The 16880-nt window shown below is 46.8% G+C and overlaps 1 protein-coding gene across 4 annotated transcripts in view; it reads left to right on the top strand.

The window, feature by feature from the left end:
• Positions 1–16559, top strand: part of PBX1 (PBX homeobox 1) — a 243261-nt gene extending 226702 nt beyond the window's left edge. For all 4 annotated transcript variants that reach the window (XM_048860127.2, XM_048860126.2, XM_048860130.2 and 1 more), the window contains one exon: positions 9552–16559. In XM_048860127.2, the coding sequence (XP_048716084.1) occupies positions 9552–9644 (93 nt within the window). In that variant the 3' untranslated portion in view covers positions 9645–16559. The remainder of the gene's footprint in view (positions 1–9551) is intronic.
• Positions 16560–16880: the final 321 nt, after the last annotated feature.

The raw sequence follows: 16880 nt of genomic DNA, 5'->3' as shown, positions 1-16880 counted from the left end.
TAGGCCAGGTTCCTCCTGTTTCCCATGAAAAGCTTTGCATGGCAGATAGATGAAGTAGCCACACTGGTTAAAACTCTCATTGCTGGCTGTGCAAAGTTTTAAGAAGAGGAGATATGATTATTTGGGATGTTTTTCACCGCTCTACCTCTCCAGCTCCTCAGCTAGTCTTTGGCCCTGGGTTTGGCCCCTCACGCTTAAATAGATTAATTGTGTTAAAAAAAAAAACAAAACCCTAGGAAATTCCCCCCTTAGAGTTAAGTTGGCCCAAGTGTATTTCACCACAGCACCACAAACACTAAAAAACAGAGGAATCCTAAGTTAGGGCAATATGCACACTCTACACAATACCCAGTCTCCAAGCATTATCCCAAGACCATCACAGTACTCAATCGGAGCAACACACTAAAGACCCTGTCTACATGCACCATCAGTACACAAGTCAAAGAACTGAAAATCACACTGCAATGCACAACCTGACCCATGACCTGTTTTATTTTTGTATATAACATTATGAATATATATGAGACACTGTGTGTGTGTGTGTTTTGCATGCACATTTCAATAATATTTGTGTATGGCTTTATTTAGCAGCATGTATTTGATAGCTGATCTGATTGGTTTTTAAGGCCGCGAGGTAGATATCAATTAGAAATTTGTGGTTTTGATAAGATAGGAAACGTTGATTCACTTCCAATCAACTTTGGATTCTTTCTCTGTCTGGTGGCTGGTATATGGGGATGCTGAGATTGTAATTTGATTATGGGAATAGACAGTAAATGTGGCCCTGGAAGGTTAAAGTTTAAGGTTGGCGGGCTAGGGTGAGGTTCAGTTCTCCAGGAGACAGACTTGCTGAATGGAGTGTCACTGCGATGGGGAGGGTGGCAGTGTACTGGCGTGGCTAGATGCTGGGTGGTTCTGAGAGAGGCTCGGACCTGACTGTGAACCCACCCCGTTATCAGGGTTTAGACCCTCTGTAAGGCTGTTTGTTGAGTCCACATGCTGTTCATTAACTCGGCTCTGTGCGGGGAGGAGCTAGGAAGCCAGGTTAGAGGTGGTGCTGGAGTAAAGCCTTAAAGAGACAACCAGATCAACTGAGAAAGCTTCAGCGGAGGGCTCGGTCATGGTAGTGTTTTTTTTTTCTTTTGAGCCATCAAGTCAAGCTCAGCTCCAGGCAAGCAGTGAGTTTGGAAGCTTGCTCCAGGTCTGTCGGCCCTGTCGAGGTCAGGGTAGGGACTCAGCCCTATCTCATTTGATGCCACAAGTGGGGAGCCTGGACACCCCCTGCACAAGGCGAGCAAGAAGATGATGACCTACTGAAATGGCAGAGGAATAAGAGTGAGCTCAGATTGCAGCCCTGCAGTGACAAGCCCAGTAGGAGGCCCAGGCTGAGAACCAACCATTCTTGTTGTGGTTCATGAAGGTGCAGCAGCAGTTCCAGAAACAGCCACTTCAGAGACTTATTAACTCATGCGTGCTGCCCAGGGAACCAGCCAAACTCAGCCCCTCTGGGCACAAGCACTGGGACCAGAAGATGGCTGCTACGTCCCATTGGGAGAGGAGCCTTCGGCTCTTCGGCTGTGTACTGAGCTCTGCACAAGATGCCTCTGCAGGGGCAGGTAGCTACTGCCTTCGCCCAATTGGAAGAAAATAACCATCAGCGACTCCGAGATGAGCCGATTGCGCTCGGAGGGCAGCTGAGCGTATGGAGTGGGCAGCTTATTGGCCCGAACCCACGATCCCAATAATAGGACTCGATAGTGTATCTGTGAAGATGTAGACATGGGAGCACCAGGCCCTGCCCTCCAGACTGGTGGAGATGGCGCAGTGCCAGGAGAACATCTAGAGGTGATTCCGTTGGTGAGATCATCCCAGCCATGGCTGCATCCTGAAGCAGAGGGGCAATCAGGCTGACAGAGGAATATAAAGGGCCTTGGGCACTCCAAGAGGAGAGCCAAAAAAAGGCATTCGTCCAAAATACCAGGGGGAGCCACTTGTCTCTCCCACAGTGTGTGTGTCATGTAGGAGGCTGGAGCTTGTGGGGTAGATATGAGCTATCCGAGGCCATGAGGTCTGGGGTAACCAGGGCTGTAGAAGGCTCATGCAGATAGAAGGCCATGTCGGGGCAGCACTTTGCCTAGTGCCTGTGAGGTGCGCCCACATTCTAGTACAGGGAGCTTCCTTGCAGCTGAGCCATTGCAGCTGGCAGGAGCCATCTGAGTCACCTGCTCCCCTGGCAACTCCCTGATGTACCCTGTGCTGTAACCCCTTACAGACGAGAGAGAGCAGGAGGGCCCACTCGGGGCTGGTGCACACTGCTCTTATCAGTTGTATTAGGGAGAGATGGGGGTACATTCATGCCCCCTGAGGCCCCAAGGGGTGATCATGGACCTCACTCAGGACACAAGAAACTCAGCAGATAACAAAGGGCCCAGGTCTCCTGCCAGCAGCGTGAGACTTCGGAAGATGGGTCTTGAATGGTGAAAACAAGGGCGTGGCATTGCAGTGTAAGGCTGCTGAATGGCTGGCTGGCTGGCTGGCTCATCAAGGTAAGTGTAGCTTGTCAACTCCAGCAGGAATATAAGGGGAAACCAGCAGAGAAGAGAGAGAGTGTGAGTGTTTGTGTGTGTTGCGTCCTCTTTACACACATTGTACGCCCCCCCCCCCCCCCCCCGTCTCCTTAGACTGTAAGCTTGCCAGGGAGGGGATTGTGTCTTTGCATGTGAGCAGTAAATAATAATAAAGGAGGCAAGAGCAAGGATAGACAAAGTCTGGAGGGAAATACTCAGGGAGGGAGCTTAGGCTGTGCTTTGACATTGCCACTGTAGCCAACCCCCAGGAAGGGGGTGAGTCTGGACACAGATTATGGGGCTGTATGCACTGTAGAGGATGGGGTAGGGATGTGGCCTGGTCACCTAGACTAGTGCTTGGAGAGTGATATTCCTTTGGCTGTAACTGTTGTCTGAACCTGTGATTTCTCGCTTTTTAGAGTTTGCGTTGTTGGGAGAAAACCCAATGAGCAACCTTAAGTCCATGGTGTGTGTGTGTGTGTGTGTGTACACACCATGGGATTCCCAGAAGCAGTCAGCGATAGCCTAACTCTGCTCCCGGTGAAGCCGGTGAGGCTTTTACTGCAGGTGTCAATGAGAGCAGAGTACGGCCAGTGTCGGGCTCTTTGGAGAACCCCGTCCATCTAGTCTAAGGCATTTTGAGATCCTTTCAAATGCAAGGTGAGACTGAAATGGGTACTGTTATAATGAGCTTCCTTGGAGCCGAACGTGCCTGGGCTAGTGGCTCAGAGTTCTGGAGAAACATCACCTGTAGCACACTGGATCCCATGTGCCGTGATCTGGTTTCCATGGAAGTCAATAGGCATCTTTCCATTGACGTCGCTGGGCACCAGCAGCAGCATGGTGCGGCATTTCCCAATCAGGGTGGGGGGCATCGCTAGCCACCTGGGTGATAACTCACCAAACGGGCTGTAGCCAAAGGCCACAACACCTACAATGAATCAATATTTTCCTGGGCTTCTCTATGAGGCTGCCCGGGGGCAAGAGCTTTCTTCATTCTAAGAAATAAAGGCCATTACCGGTCATGAGTAAAGTGGGGGCTTCCCAATCAGCCAAATAGCCAAGCGCTGCATTTGTTGTCTGAACAATTTTCTCTCTCTCACTCACTCACTCGTTTAATCAGTGGATGGAATTAAAAAAAAACCCTTTAAAATAGTTAGGCACAGTAGGAACGGCAGGTCTGTTCTGAACACCACCCCGCCTCCACTCCCCCTTTCTGATAGCCGTAATGACCCTGCAAACACTAAATGGCATTTGAGTGCATTAAGCAGCAAACTCTCTGGTGACATAGCAATTACGGCTCTGAAATAGATTTGGTGCGTCACAGAAGATAAGGGTTTTGAAAGTTGCTGTTGTGATTATAGCTTGTAACGCCAACAAATAACAGGCTTCAAAATAAGAGGCTGCCAAAAGAGCCATTGTGGTTTTGCCTCAGTGATGGCACGTAAATTGCTATTCATGTCCTAAGTGTACTTGAGTATGCCAGTCTCCGGGCAGCAGAGTTGGCTCAGTGTCTCTCTTTACACAGCCTGTCATTGTCGGGCTGATAATCTGTGGTAATTGCTGCCTCTTGCAATGGTCAGAGATGTGTCAGGGTGTATGCTGTTTCTTCCGTGAAGCCATCAGCAATGTGTGTCTGTCCCAGTATGTGGTGTATGGACAGAAGTGACTGCAGGTGCCTGCTTACTGTCTGACCTTGGGCATTTGGGTCGATAGGTGTACGTGTTGTGTGTGCACAGTGTGAGGATGGGCGTCCACAGGCAGAGTAGGCGTGTGGATTTGTCTATATATGTGTGTGTGTGCGTGTAATATATGTATACAGTGTGACCGCGGGTGAGTCTATATATGAATGTGTACACAGGGTGAATAAAATCAGCTGCCTTAAGCTAAGTGTGTGTGTCAATGTACGTCTGTGTGTAGTGTGACTGCAAGTGTTTGCATACAAAGCCTCTGCGTTGTGCATGCGTATGTGTACACAAAGTGAATGTCTGCCGTAGGCTGTGTGTGCGTGTGGAAGCGTCTATTAGAGCTGTGGGAATAGGGATTTTTTTTTTTTTTTTGGTTTGAACTGAAAAATAAAATTGAAACAATTCATTTTGGGTTGACCCGAAACGAACATTTTTCAGAGAACCAAAAAATTTGGAAAAGTTTTGTTTGGAGCGGCATGTAAACATTGTGTTTCTTTCTTTAGTTTAACCTTTTTTTAAATAAAACTGAAGTAAAATTTGAAACAAAAAAGTAGTTTCAAGTCCAAAAATCAAGAAAACTGAAATTTTGTTTTTATTGAGAATTTTGGTGCGACTAAAACAATTCAGCAAATTCAACACAAATTCACAAAATGTTTCCATCGACCTGAATCTGCATATTTAGGGGCGGGGGGCGGGGGAGTTTGGGCTGAAATTTTTCACCTCGTTCTACCATCTACATACATACGCACATGTATGCCATCTGAGTGTGTCTGAGCACATGGGCTTTGTATGCTGTGTGTGTGTGTATTCTGCTTCTGCGCAAAACTGTTCTTTCACGGACAGCCTGCAATTGATACAGAGTAGCTTGGTTGCTGCTGTTTGTCTGGCTGGGTTTCTCCCTCCTTTCTGTAGACTACACTGCTGATGCATCCCCCGTGTTTGGTGGCTACGTGGTGTTTCCTCCTGTTAGGATCATTTCTCCCCAGCCGTACCATTGCTGGAGGGATTTAGGCAGGGAATCGGGCACACCCCACCCACCTCTGCCCACGGTAGCTGTGGTAACGGCATATGGCCCGTTTGCAGACACTCGCGCTTGGTGCTGACATCAGCCACTTTGGGGCACCCCATCATATTTCTGGGCTGCAAATGAGACTTTCGTACAGGACCAGGCTAGCTTGGGCTGTCACAGGCAGTGATGGATTCTCTGCGTCAGCGGAGCACTACGGAGGTAGGTGCGGAGGAGGAGAGGCGAGAGAGAGATGGCTCAGGCATGTCGAAAACAGGACAGCGGCTGCCACCGACTTGGGCGCTGGCAGGAATTTGGAAGGCTTAATTAAAGTAGCATCGAATCAATGTCAGAGCGAGATAAGGAGACTGTGCGCACATCTGCTTCTCTCCAAAGGGGCCAGGCAGCTAGGAGAGTGGCGGCAACCAAGGAATGGCTGGTAACCTTCTGTTCCCCTTCTCCTCCTACCATAGTCTCCTGTAGTGTGCTGGAGAGAGCAGGTCCCTCTTCCCTACTCTAACAATGTGACTGTCCCTAGAAAAGCACCACATCTTTATCCATCATCTCCCTGAGACACACACACTCCACAGCCTGGGATACAGCTGGGAGAGCCCCACTCTGCTTTGGAAACAGCCAGCAGGATCTGTGACTGTGGCATCCCTGGGGCTGCTGATGGAAGGAACAGAGAGACCGTGGCGTTTTGCGGCACCCGGCCACAGAACAATGGGGTTTTCCGGCTCGCCAACACGGTGAATTTGTTGTGGAGTCGTTAAGAGGGAATAAATCCAGAAACCCAGGAGGTCATTGCACAGAGTCCTTTCCCGGACGGTAATTGCACTTTAGGACAAATGAGCACTCAGAGGTGGCTTGTTAGTGACTTTTATTCTACTTAATAACCCGCAGGAAAGCCAGGCGGGGGATTACCCTGGGTGTTGACATGGCAATAAGGAAGGAAGACATCTCAAATTCCACAGCATCGGACACAGCTCACGTCCAGCAGGGCAGCCAGAGTTTGGCTGGGATCCTGGGGTCAGTTCAGCCATGAGGGCCCCTTTTCTGGAGTTGGTTCCTGCATGGAAAGGGATTTCCTGAGGCCCCCTAGGCCAGCCTGGATTGGGGGGCGCTCACTCGTGAGTGTGCTCACCGTAGAGATCACAACCCCATTGGCCTTTGAATGGCACCAAAGACCTGGGCAAATTCATGTCTATAATACTCTTCCTCCACAAGGGGTTCTCTGCCCCTTTGTCAGGGCCCCCTCTCCTCCCAGCTTTCCCTGCTTTCATACCTGCTGCCCATCAGCAAGACCCAGCCTCACATCCTTCCAGCCGGAGAGGACTTCCATCGTTACCCCCAGAGGGGGCATGGTAGTTACTGTACCCGATGTGCACCCAGCTCCTCCGGCTGTGCTGCTTCCCCTTTCTGCCATCCTACCTCTCTCTGTCTCTTTGTCCTGGCATGGCGGAGCATCTGCCCAGGAGCAGGTCTCCATTATAGCACCTTAGCCTATTCGGTGCGGGCAATAGGGGCCAGACAGGCCGAGTCCTCTGGTTAACCCCAGAAGAGGACAAACGTGGGCAGGTTCTCTCCACATGGCCATGCCAGCACATTTCAAATGGAAGGGCCACTCTGGTGGGAGAGAGGGGAGCGCTGTTTCCATGGCTTTTCTTGAGTCTCGGGCTTCTCAGCTGAAGACGTGAGCCGGGGGGGCTGGTCAGTGCTAGTCCGTAACTCTTAGCAGTATGGTGCTTTTCATCTTTCGAAGCATTAGCTGATCCCCCCAATATCCCTGCAAGGCAGACAGGCTTTGTTATCCCCCTTTCACAGCTGGCCAGGTGAGCCCAAAGCTGCTCAGGGAGAGTTGGTGCGAGAGCTGGGGTTGTGACTCCCTGTCTGCAGTGCAAGGAGAGTTTTCGTTGGGGCCCATGAGACCCTCGCCTTGGGAAGTGTGACAAGTTTTCTATTGTCCCTGTGTATGGGGATACCTGGTTCTGTGAGGTGTTGGGGAGAAGCACGTTAGACTCTCGATGGTGGTGCTGGGTTTTCTGACACAGACAATTGACCATTAGAATCTGGATTGTGAGCATCCAAACCTCAAAGATGTCAAAGTTCCATCAGGCTTCAGAGGGGTAGCCGTGTTAGTCCGTATCAGCAAAAACAACGAGGAGTCCTTGTGGCATGTTAGAAACTAACACATTTATTTGAGCATACGCTTTCATGGGCTATAACCCATCCGATGAAGTCGGTTATAGCCCACAAAAGCTTATGCCCAAATAAATGCATTAGTCTCTAAGGTGCCACAAAAATCCATCAGAGAGTGACAGCTTTTAGTCACTGTCCGCCTCAGTGGTATTTAACTGGATGATCAAGGAGGTACCACTGAAGGGATCCATATTTCATTCCTGACTCCCTACACCATGTAACCCCTCCATGCAGGATGGTCTTTCAGTATGACGGGAGAGCCAGCATAAAATCATAAGGCGTGGAAAAGACCAGAAGAGGTCTTCTAGTCCAGTCCCCTGCACTGAGGCAGGACTAAGTATTATCTAGACCATCCCTGACAGGTGTTTGTCTAACCCGATCTTAAAATGTAGTTTGAATGTAGTTTCAGGATTATACTGATCCTGCTTGGTGGTGCCCGGCAGCTCCCCTCACTCCCCAGTAAAAAGTGCATGTCTTTGCAGACGTGCCTGCCCCAAAATGATGTCGGAATGCTTGGGGTTTTTTTCTTTACATGTTCAGAGGGTGTGTGTGTCCATCCCAGGTATCACCTTTCACATGTATCCCATGGAGCCAGCAGGCTATTTATTAGCAGAACCAGGAATTTAATCTGTCCTTTTAACCCTGTATCCCAACATGGCATCTAGATGATGTTGCAACCATGATAAAAACTTGAAAGCAAATTTCACACAGGTGAAAAGGGCCAGCTCAGCAGTCCTTAGAGAGAGCTGCTGCCACCATGCGGCCTCCCCAGACTTGCAAGCATCTCATACTTCCCAGAAACATGTTGCTCTTCGACTCCCAGCTTTCTGGAGCCGACCTTAGAGTTCAGCTTGAATCTGCCAGCTCGATGAGTCACTCCAAGCCACATCAGCTTAAACTCAGTGCATGGCTTTGTTTCACACCCAGGGATGCATGCATGAAGGGACAGTTTTTACCATGGCACTTGACGGCTGAAAAATGTCTCCTATATAGGAAAGATCACGCAGTATGTGGCAACTTTGCAACCCACACAAAAGAAAGTACAATCCGCCAGGCAGGTAGTGATGAAACTGGCCGAACCAGATAAGGGGCGCTCCACCTCTGCCAAACCCCATCCCATCAGATTCTGCATCCAATGGGATGTCCTGGTGTCTTTCAGGTACAGAGGAGAGACAAAGCCCGCCTCCCAGTTGAAGGCGATTTGCTTGGATGGCCAGCCAGTCACAAAAACCATGTCTATACCTGCAGGCATCTGACCATATAAGCACTGGGCACTGTTCCTGTATTTGTGTTGTGTTGTGTGTGTGTGTGTGTACAGCGCCTAGCACAAAGGGCTCCAGGACTGGAGTTTCTAGGCACTGGGTTAATACAAATAATCATAATAGTATAAACAGGGCAGAGATATGGCGTCTCGCCCTGCTTTGAGCTGCACCAGGCCAGATGTCCAAGTTTTGCCAGTGTAGACACGCCCAAAATGTTTGGGTTGGAAAGTTTCAACTTTTCACCCCAAATTTGACTGTTTCAGGTTTGGGCTGAACGTTTTTGGGGTTTCGACCAAAAAACGTCGAGGAAAGCGCTTTCCGTGAAAATGGTGGTTTAGTCGAAACCCCAGTTTTCTGGTTTTGACAGACAAATGTTGACCAGCCCTAATTTGGGCACCATCACCCTCCCCCGGCCCCGTACAGCATGAGGTTATGGCACGCAGTCGTTCAAAGTCTGCTCTCGCATCAGGTGCTGCACAGGGCTGGGGGGCAAGTTTGTGGCTGTGCTTGGAGGAGCTGTACTGAGCAAATACGGGCAAGTGGAAGCAGCCTCCGGTCAGCAAAGCCAGTAGTGGGGATGGACAGTCTGTGAGGTGGTGTTCAGGGTAGGTTGCCCCATGGGGCTCAGGGCCAGATATTTAAAGGTACTGAGGTGCCTGAAGATGACTGGGCCCTCTGACTCCAGTAATATGGAGCCACTTGGCAACAACAGCATGTGCGAAATGGCTGGAGCATGGTAGGAGCCAGCCAGGAGTAGGGGAGAAGGGAACGTTGGGCTTGGCTGTCCTGTTGATATAAAGCAACTGACTGAGCTCTTTGTTTCCCTCAGGCTAATGGAGGTTGGCAAGATGCTACTACCCCCTCCTCAGTGACCTCCCCCACAGAAGGCCCTGGCAGCGTCCACTCTGATACCTCCAACTGATCGCCCAGCAAATCGCATCCCTGGCTGACCCCGGCCCCACTTGGGGCCGGGGGTGGGAGGGGAGGGTGCTCTCCTGACACTGAAGCAGTCAGACTGGAGGTGGAACCAATCGGCCAAACACAAGAAGAGTCGCCTTCTCTTCTCTTCGTCGGGATGCTTTTTTCACCAATCTGGACACTTCTTTATACTCTTTTCCCTTTCTTTTCTGGGCAGAAGCCACCTCTCCCCTCACCACCATCCCCTCCCCAACCTTTTCCCTGAAGGATATTTTCAACAGTTAGAAGAATTTAAAGAGGAAAAACAAACAAACCAACAACAACAACAAAAGCATCTGTCCATTTCCATGCTGGTGTTTTGAAGAGCCAAAATTTACCTCACTCCTTTGCTAACAGGCAACCCACCTCCTTCAGCTTCTCTTGCGCTCACACTACCTCTTAGCAGGAATACTTCACATCCGCTCTCTCTTCTGCTGCTGCTTCACCACTCTTCCGGTTCTGGGGACAGAGCTAGCAGGACGCTTTCCTTTTCCGAAGTGATCCCAAAACCTCAGTGAGTCATCCCTAGGGCATTTCCAGCGACAGGGCAGATAAATGCATTCCCAGTGCTGCTGGGCGTGTAGGAAAAGGGAGCAAAAATCCTCTGCTGAGGCTCTCCTCACTTTCAAAAGGTACCAGGACATTGTGCTTGCAAACAGGTGTAAATATCAAACGCTAACCCTTCCCTCTGCCACCGTGCTTTGCCTCAGACCCCAAACACAAGCCATTCAGCTCTGCAGCAAACACACCCGGCCTTTGCCAGTGTGCGAGGGAACCAAAATTAGCCAGTAGCCTTTGCATCATGGTACTTCTAGGAAGGAAACAGCAGAGAGCAGTGAGTGAGAAACTGTGGGCATCTGTAATGCTAACACTTAGCACTCATATAGTTTTACCCGATCATAGCACTGCAGAAACACCGGCGAGCAATTGATGGGTATGGGGCCAATTTGCACAACACTTATGTCTGTAGTGTCTTTTCTTGTTAGCACCGAGAGTGTTGCACTGGGTTTGAAAAGCAAGCCAGGCCTGGCTCATGTTGTGTTCTGAGGGGGTGTGCATGCCTACCTGCTGGGGAACTGGATGGGCCCTGGGGTGCCCCTTCTGCAGGTACAGTGAGAAACAGGCAGATGTATCCATTGGTACAGTTTAGCCCCTAAAAGGTGTTCAGATAGCATCCTGTGAATTAGTAGGCATGAATGTTCCTTATAGCCAAGCAGATAAGCAGTGAAGACAGAAGGGCGAGGGGAGAGATGGATGCACACACAGTCAATACATAAGTTGTATGGACTGGATACTTTCAATAGCTATTAATAAACCAGGGCTGTTTTTGTCAGGGGCGGGGGGGAAATGCCCCATAAACTAAATAATTTTCTAGTTTGGGGATTTCTTTCAAATTAAGGTTCTGGTTTCAGTCCGCACCTTTTTGTGAATCTAAGACGTGACATGATAAGTACTGAAATAAATCATGTGACATTCCACCCAGCCAATCAGCACTCAGGATCTTCCAGCATTTTGCAGCAGGAGGATTTGCTCCCAGTGTTGGGTCTCCTGCAGGGCTTGGTCAGCTGTAGGGAGGAGAGGCTCCTGATTGGCCAAGAAGGAGGCGGGGTTTATTCTTGGTGGAACGTTCCATTGCACACTAACAAAACAAAATGAGATAAGGAGGGAAGGATGCAGCCAACTCTGACTTTTGCAACAGAGTTAAAATAGATTGATCTTTGTCTTCAGCTGGAGGCCTCTCTGGTGTGAGGGTGGTAATTCAAATGGGTGAACACAAAGCAGGGCAGCTCTGGTGGCAAGCCCTCCTCAGCAGGAGGGCAGCCTGCATTCAGAGTTCTGCTTGTGTGATGGGAGGGAATTACTGACTTTAATGGGAGGGATGATATGAAAATATGCCCAATCTTCTCTTTTACGAACTACAGCCCTGAGCCTGAAAACACGTACATGCAGCAGTCCCATTGACCTCAGTGGGTCTGCTCATAAGCATCAAGATAGGCATGTGTGGGAGTGTCTCAAAATCTAAGTCTTAAGAAGATCTCTGTGTGTGGGTTAATTATGCATACTGATCGCCATTTGCTAAATTGCAGAGCCATGTGATCATCAGTATCTATCCATGCACCTTTGAGCACATCATCTGCACTCTGGCCACTGACCTCCACTGGCCTTTTTTTTCCTACCAATTCCAGTATTAGCGTAGTGCAATTATTGAACTGCTTCAAGTAGCCACCATTTGAAATCAAAGCTCTGCCAGAAAAATAGCCATCCCTCCACCGAAAAAATTGTAGATTGGTTTGAGGCCAGACATGGGCAATAAACAGTCCTGCAAGAGTTTATGGACTTGAGATACTGAGTCCCTGCAAAAGCTAGAATTGGGAGCATGATTCTGTTGAAATGGGAAGATCCCAACTTACCAACAGGATGTACAACACTTGCTAATAACCCTGGGAGGCTCCAAGGTATTGGCTTTGAAATTTGTAACTATTTTTTAAATAGATGAGCTAATTTGGCTGGATTGTGTAGGTTTCTAAAATGTAGATATTTAGATCTCCCTCCCACCCCTGAGTCTTGTACAGTTGAATTCAGAGCTTTTTAGAAACTTGTACAAAAAATGACCAAAAAAATTCTCTCACTTTCTCCCGACAATTTTCCAGTCAGCTGTGTGCTGAGACACCCATGTTTAGAGGTGGAGGGATACAAAAAAATAGTCCCAATTAAAGTCCAACATGTGAGCCCCCTTTACCCACAATGGTAAGCAGTTACTCCCACAAGTAGTCCCTGCATTCTAGTTCATTGTGGTTATTCATGTAGCTACTCACCAGTGGGAGTAAATTGAACCATTTGGTCCTAAGCATTTAAAAATTGTCTAGATCATCTCTACCTGGAATGTATAGGACACATGATGGGGCAGCATGCTACCCTTGGACTGACTGGGATAGCGCATGACGCTGCCAGTCGGGCGGCGCCCCATCCCACACCTGTGCCTATAAAGCTTTTATACTGCATCCCGCCATCACGTATTCTCTCTTGCCTCGTAGCTAAATGATGATATACAAAGACCAAATCGCCCCCCAGCTGTTCTCCCAATATGGCGTCTTGGCAACATCACAGCCTAGGGCCTCGGTCTATCCAAGAACTTTAAACGCATGCTTAACTTGAAGCATGTGAGCAGTCCTGTTGAAGTCAGTGATTTCAGTTGACAAATGGGAGTGCTTATTTATGGGCTTACAGTTCAGCATGTGCTTAAGTGCTTTGCTGGAGTGGGGTCTGTGGTCCAGATCCTGTGACTGGCTCTAGGCAGGTGGACCTTCCCACCCTCCCACTGCCTGCATGGTGCCTCAGTGAAACGAAGAGGCCTCCATGTATGTGCAAGGGCCGTCTGCAGAGCCAGCTGTGATGGTACCTTTTGAAAATGAATCATTTGAGAAACAGATTTAAAGCCATGCCAACATAAAGCAGCCTGCCCCTGGCGATCCCTAGTCTGCTTGAGAATCGAACTTCGTGCCATCCACCTCCAGTGCAGCAGGGATCAGTCCTCAGAAGCGGTTAGCTGGAGCTGCATTTATCCTCCTTGCAGTTATCTCCCTGTCATTCTCCCATTCACCACGGCATGACATTGACTCCTTTATGGTATTTAACGCGTCACGTTTTTCGGTTTCCTTTTTCGTTCCTTTTACATTTGTTGTTGTTGTTGCTGACTGGTTGGTTGCCTTTTTCTCACAAACTTTGAATTTTTTTTTCTTTTTTCTGCCCAGAAAATCCTAACTTCGATACCAAAAAAAAACAAAAAAACAAAATGAAACAAAAATTAAAAAAAACAACAACAAAAAAAACCAAAAAAACTGCAGAAAATTAAAAAAAAATTAAAACAATAAAAATTAAAAAAAAAACCTTGATGATTCTTTCAGCTTTATTAACATTTTCCATTGTTTCTCGCGATTTGTGTCTTGTTCTTTGTAGCATTGATGATAATGAACATTTGATAATGAATGTTCTTGTATATTCAGATAAAGGAAAAAAAACCAAAAAAGCAGTCTGAATTTAATAGTGTTTATAATAAAAAAAAAATTTAAAAATGACCCTCATAGCACGCAAAAGTGAACGGGGAAGAATTTCCACTCCAGTTCTTTCTGTGGCAAAAAGCGCTTCATTCCTGTATAGTTTATAACACCAAACTACCTACATTCATCTTCTCTTTCAGTTTGGTTTTTTTCCATTTTTTTTTAATTTTATTTTATTTTTAATTTTCTCGCATTTGTGAATTAGTTCAAGAATGCTAGAAAACTGTAGAGTTGTGCACACTCATTTCCTCTTACACAATGTTTAAAAAGTGACAGTAATTCATTTTGTAAAACTTAAAAAAATAATAAAAAAAAAAGGGTTGGAATAGTGAGCATAATAGGTACATTCTAACACTTTATGTTTATTAACGTTGAGACCCAGTTAATTACGTTTTCTTTTCGTTTGCCTTCCTTTTTTTTTTCCTTTCGGGGGCAATTATGATGATGATGATGATGATTTTTAAATTGTCCAGGACTATGGCCTTGTAAACGTCCCTTCCTCCACTTTTGATGTATATTCAAGGTGATGTGAAAAGCTTAATTGGCAAAAATCCATTTTTTTTGGTTTGATTTTTCTCATGGAATCCGGTCGGCTCTGAAAGGACTTCACCCTGTTCCTCCTCCCTGAAAATTCAAATACTGCCGATCTTGGGCTCAGTTGCTCAAGTTCAGTGGAAGTTATGAGCCTAAATACCTTTGTAGAGATGAACCTAAGTGCCATGGTGTGGGCCAAGACACTCATCCTGCTAGGTGCAGGGGCAAGACTTAGCTATGGCCCCCAGTTCAGCAAACCACACCTACTTAGCAAAGCTTTTCAGCCTGTTCTTAAGTGCAGTTAGGGTCAACAGAGCACATGGTGAAAGTTAAGCACTTGCTAAACATTAGGATGTTTCAAAGGAATTTACGGTTGTTCAGCACCTAGATCCCATTGCATCTCTGTCTTAGGTGCTGTTGAAAATCCTAGGCTAAACTGCTTTGCTGAATAGGGATGGACTTCATACTTAAATGCTTTCCTGAATCGGGGCCCCTGTGAAATGCAAGTCTTAGTCTCTGAGCTCAACCCTTTCAAATTTTGGAGTAGCAGCCGTGTTAGTCTGTATCCGCAGAAAGAACAGGAGTACTTGTGGCACCTTAGAGACTATCAAATTTATTTGAGCATAAGCTTTCATGAGCTACGGCTTCATCAATTGTAGCAGGCCCAGCCTTTCACAGCGCAGCTGGCAGTTTCTTTCCGTCTATAATTCTGAGCACTATCAAATGGTAGGGTTTTGCTTTCCTTTTCATGATTGATCCCAGCAAAAACGTGCTGCTTCTCCTAGGGCTTGATCCAAACCTCATTAAAGCCAATGAAAGACTCCAGTGAACTTCGGATCAGGTCTAAAAGCACTGGCCCAAAACACTGATGTTTACAAAAATATCACTCCAGAACTTTGGCCATTATCATAGAATACATCAATATTTTGAATAATTGGATCCTCTTATTCTGATCAGCTTGTTAGAATTGGTGTGGAGTTTTTTGCCTCTCTATTGTGTATTGAAAAGCTTCCCCATTTCCTCATCGCCTCATCTAAACTCAATTAGGACCTCATCCGAAGCCTACTGATGTCAATGGAAATACTTTTTCACACAACCTGTAATTTAGACTATGGAACTCATTGCCACAGGATGTCATTGAGGCCAAGAATATAGCAAGATTCAAAAAGGAGTTGAAGATTTATATGGATAACAAAGATATCTAGAGTTACAATGTTAATAAAGAGTACTGGAAGGGAGAGAAAAAACATACGTTTCAGGGGTTAAACCAATCTCTATTAGGGCTCAGGATGAGCCCTTCATGGGCGTGGGGGGAGGAGGTCACCCCACATTTGCCTATTGTGGAGTTTCTTGCACCTTCCTCTGAAGCATCCCTTGCTTGCCACTGTTGGAGGCAGGATACTGGACTATACAGATCATGGGTCTGGACCAGTATGACTGTCCTAGGAAAAGAATTCCACGTACCTCCAGTGGGCTTTGGATCAGACGCTAAGGTAGAACACGCTTTCACCAGTCCGTGAACTGGACAGGAAGTTTGGAGATGAGTAAGAGCTAGGCCTTTGGCCTCCAATCCTGTGACCACTTACACATATGCTTAAATTTACACGCAGCAGGAGGAGGCGACTGATTTCACTGGGTCACCTCCCATGCAGAAAGTTAAGCACATGTATAAGCTTTTGTAGAACCAGAGGGCTGTATTTGGAAGGCAGACGTAGTTAGCATGATAAAGGAAAATAAAACTCCAGTTACCTCCTGAAAATAACACAGTTAAAGGTCCCAGTTCAAGGAGAGAGGTTTATAAAACCATTAATTTTAACCATTTCTTTCTTTTAAAGAGGTCCAAAAAAAAAAATCTCAACTTTTCACATCACTAGTTGTTTTTGCTTTTTATCTTGAAGCTTCCTAGAATACTTTTGCTTTCACGCTCACGTTAGTGTTAGAATTAATAAAATATAAATCAGACATTGCAGGGTTTTTAAAACAAATTTCTCATTGCAAACCCTTTTCTTCTTGTAAAGATGTTCCAGTTGTTCTGAACTGCTTTTTCTTTGCTTTTGCTTTGCTTTTTTTTTCTAATGGATTCCAATTATAAAACCTAAAAGACTCTGCTGTGACTTGGTTTTGAAACTTTAAGCTTTTCTGCTTCTGTAAAGACAAAGGCCTATGTCTTTTTGACCCCAACTGAAACTTTTATGTTCTATAATGTTACTAACAAGGTGTAGGTTTTACAGTCTCCTGATTTGTACTGGTAATGCATATTCCAAATAAATAGTTTCTTTTGTTGCAAACACTGGTGTATTTCTTCAAAGCAAAACCAAACTGCTGAACATGTATGGTATTTTATATTCAAAGGCAAAATATAAGCGTGAAACAAAGCGGAAGCTAGTTGGAAAGGCGATTTGAAGGGCTGTGTATTGGTCAGCTCACATTCACCCCAAACCCAGCTCTGCCAATGAACCTCAATCCTGACCTCCAACACTGTCATACCACAGAGCTGGGGCATTCATAGATCTCAGAATGCTTCACAAAGGAGGTCAGTATCATTAGGCCTATATTACAGATGGGGAAACTGAGGCACAGGGCAGTATCATGACTTACCCGCCAGCAGT

The sequence above is a fragment of the Caretta caretta genome, chromosome 8 (genome assembly GCF_965140235.1).
Source record: "Caretta caretta isolate rCarCar2 chromosome 8, rCarCar1.hap1, whole genome shotgun sequence".
Classification (NCBI taxonomy): domain Eukaryota; kingdom Metazoa; phylum Chordata; order Testudines; family Cheloniidae; genus Caretta; species Caretta caretta.
Note: the sequence above shows the minus strand (reverse complement) of the source record. Positions and strands in the feature narration are given on the sequence as shown.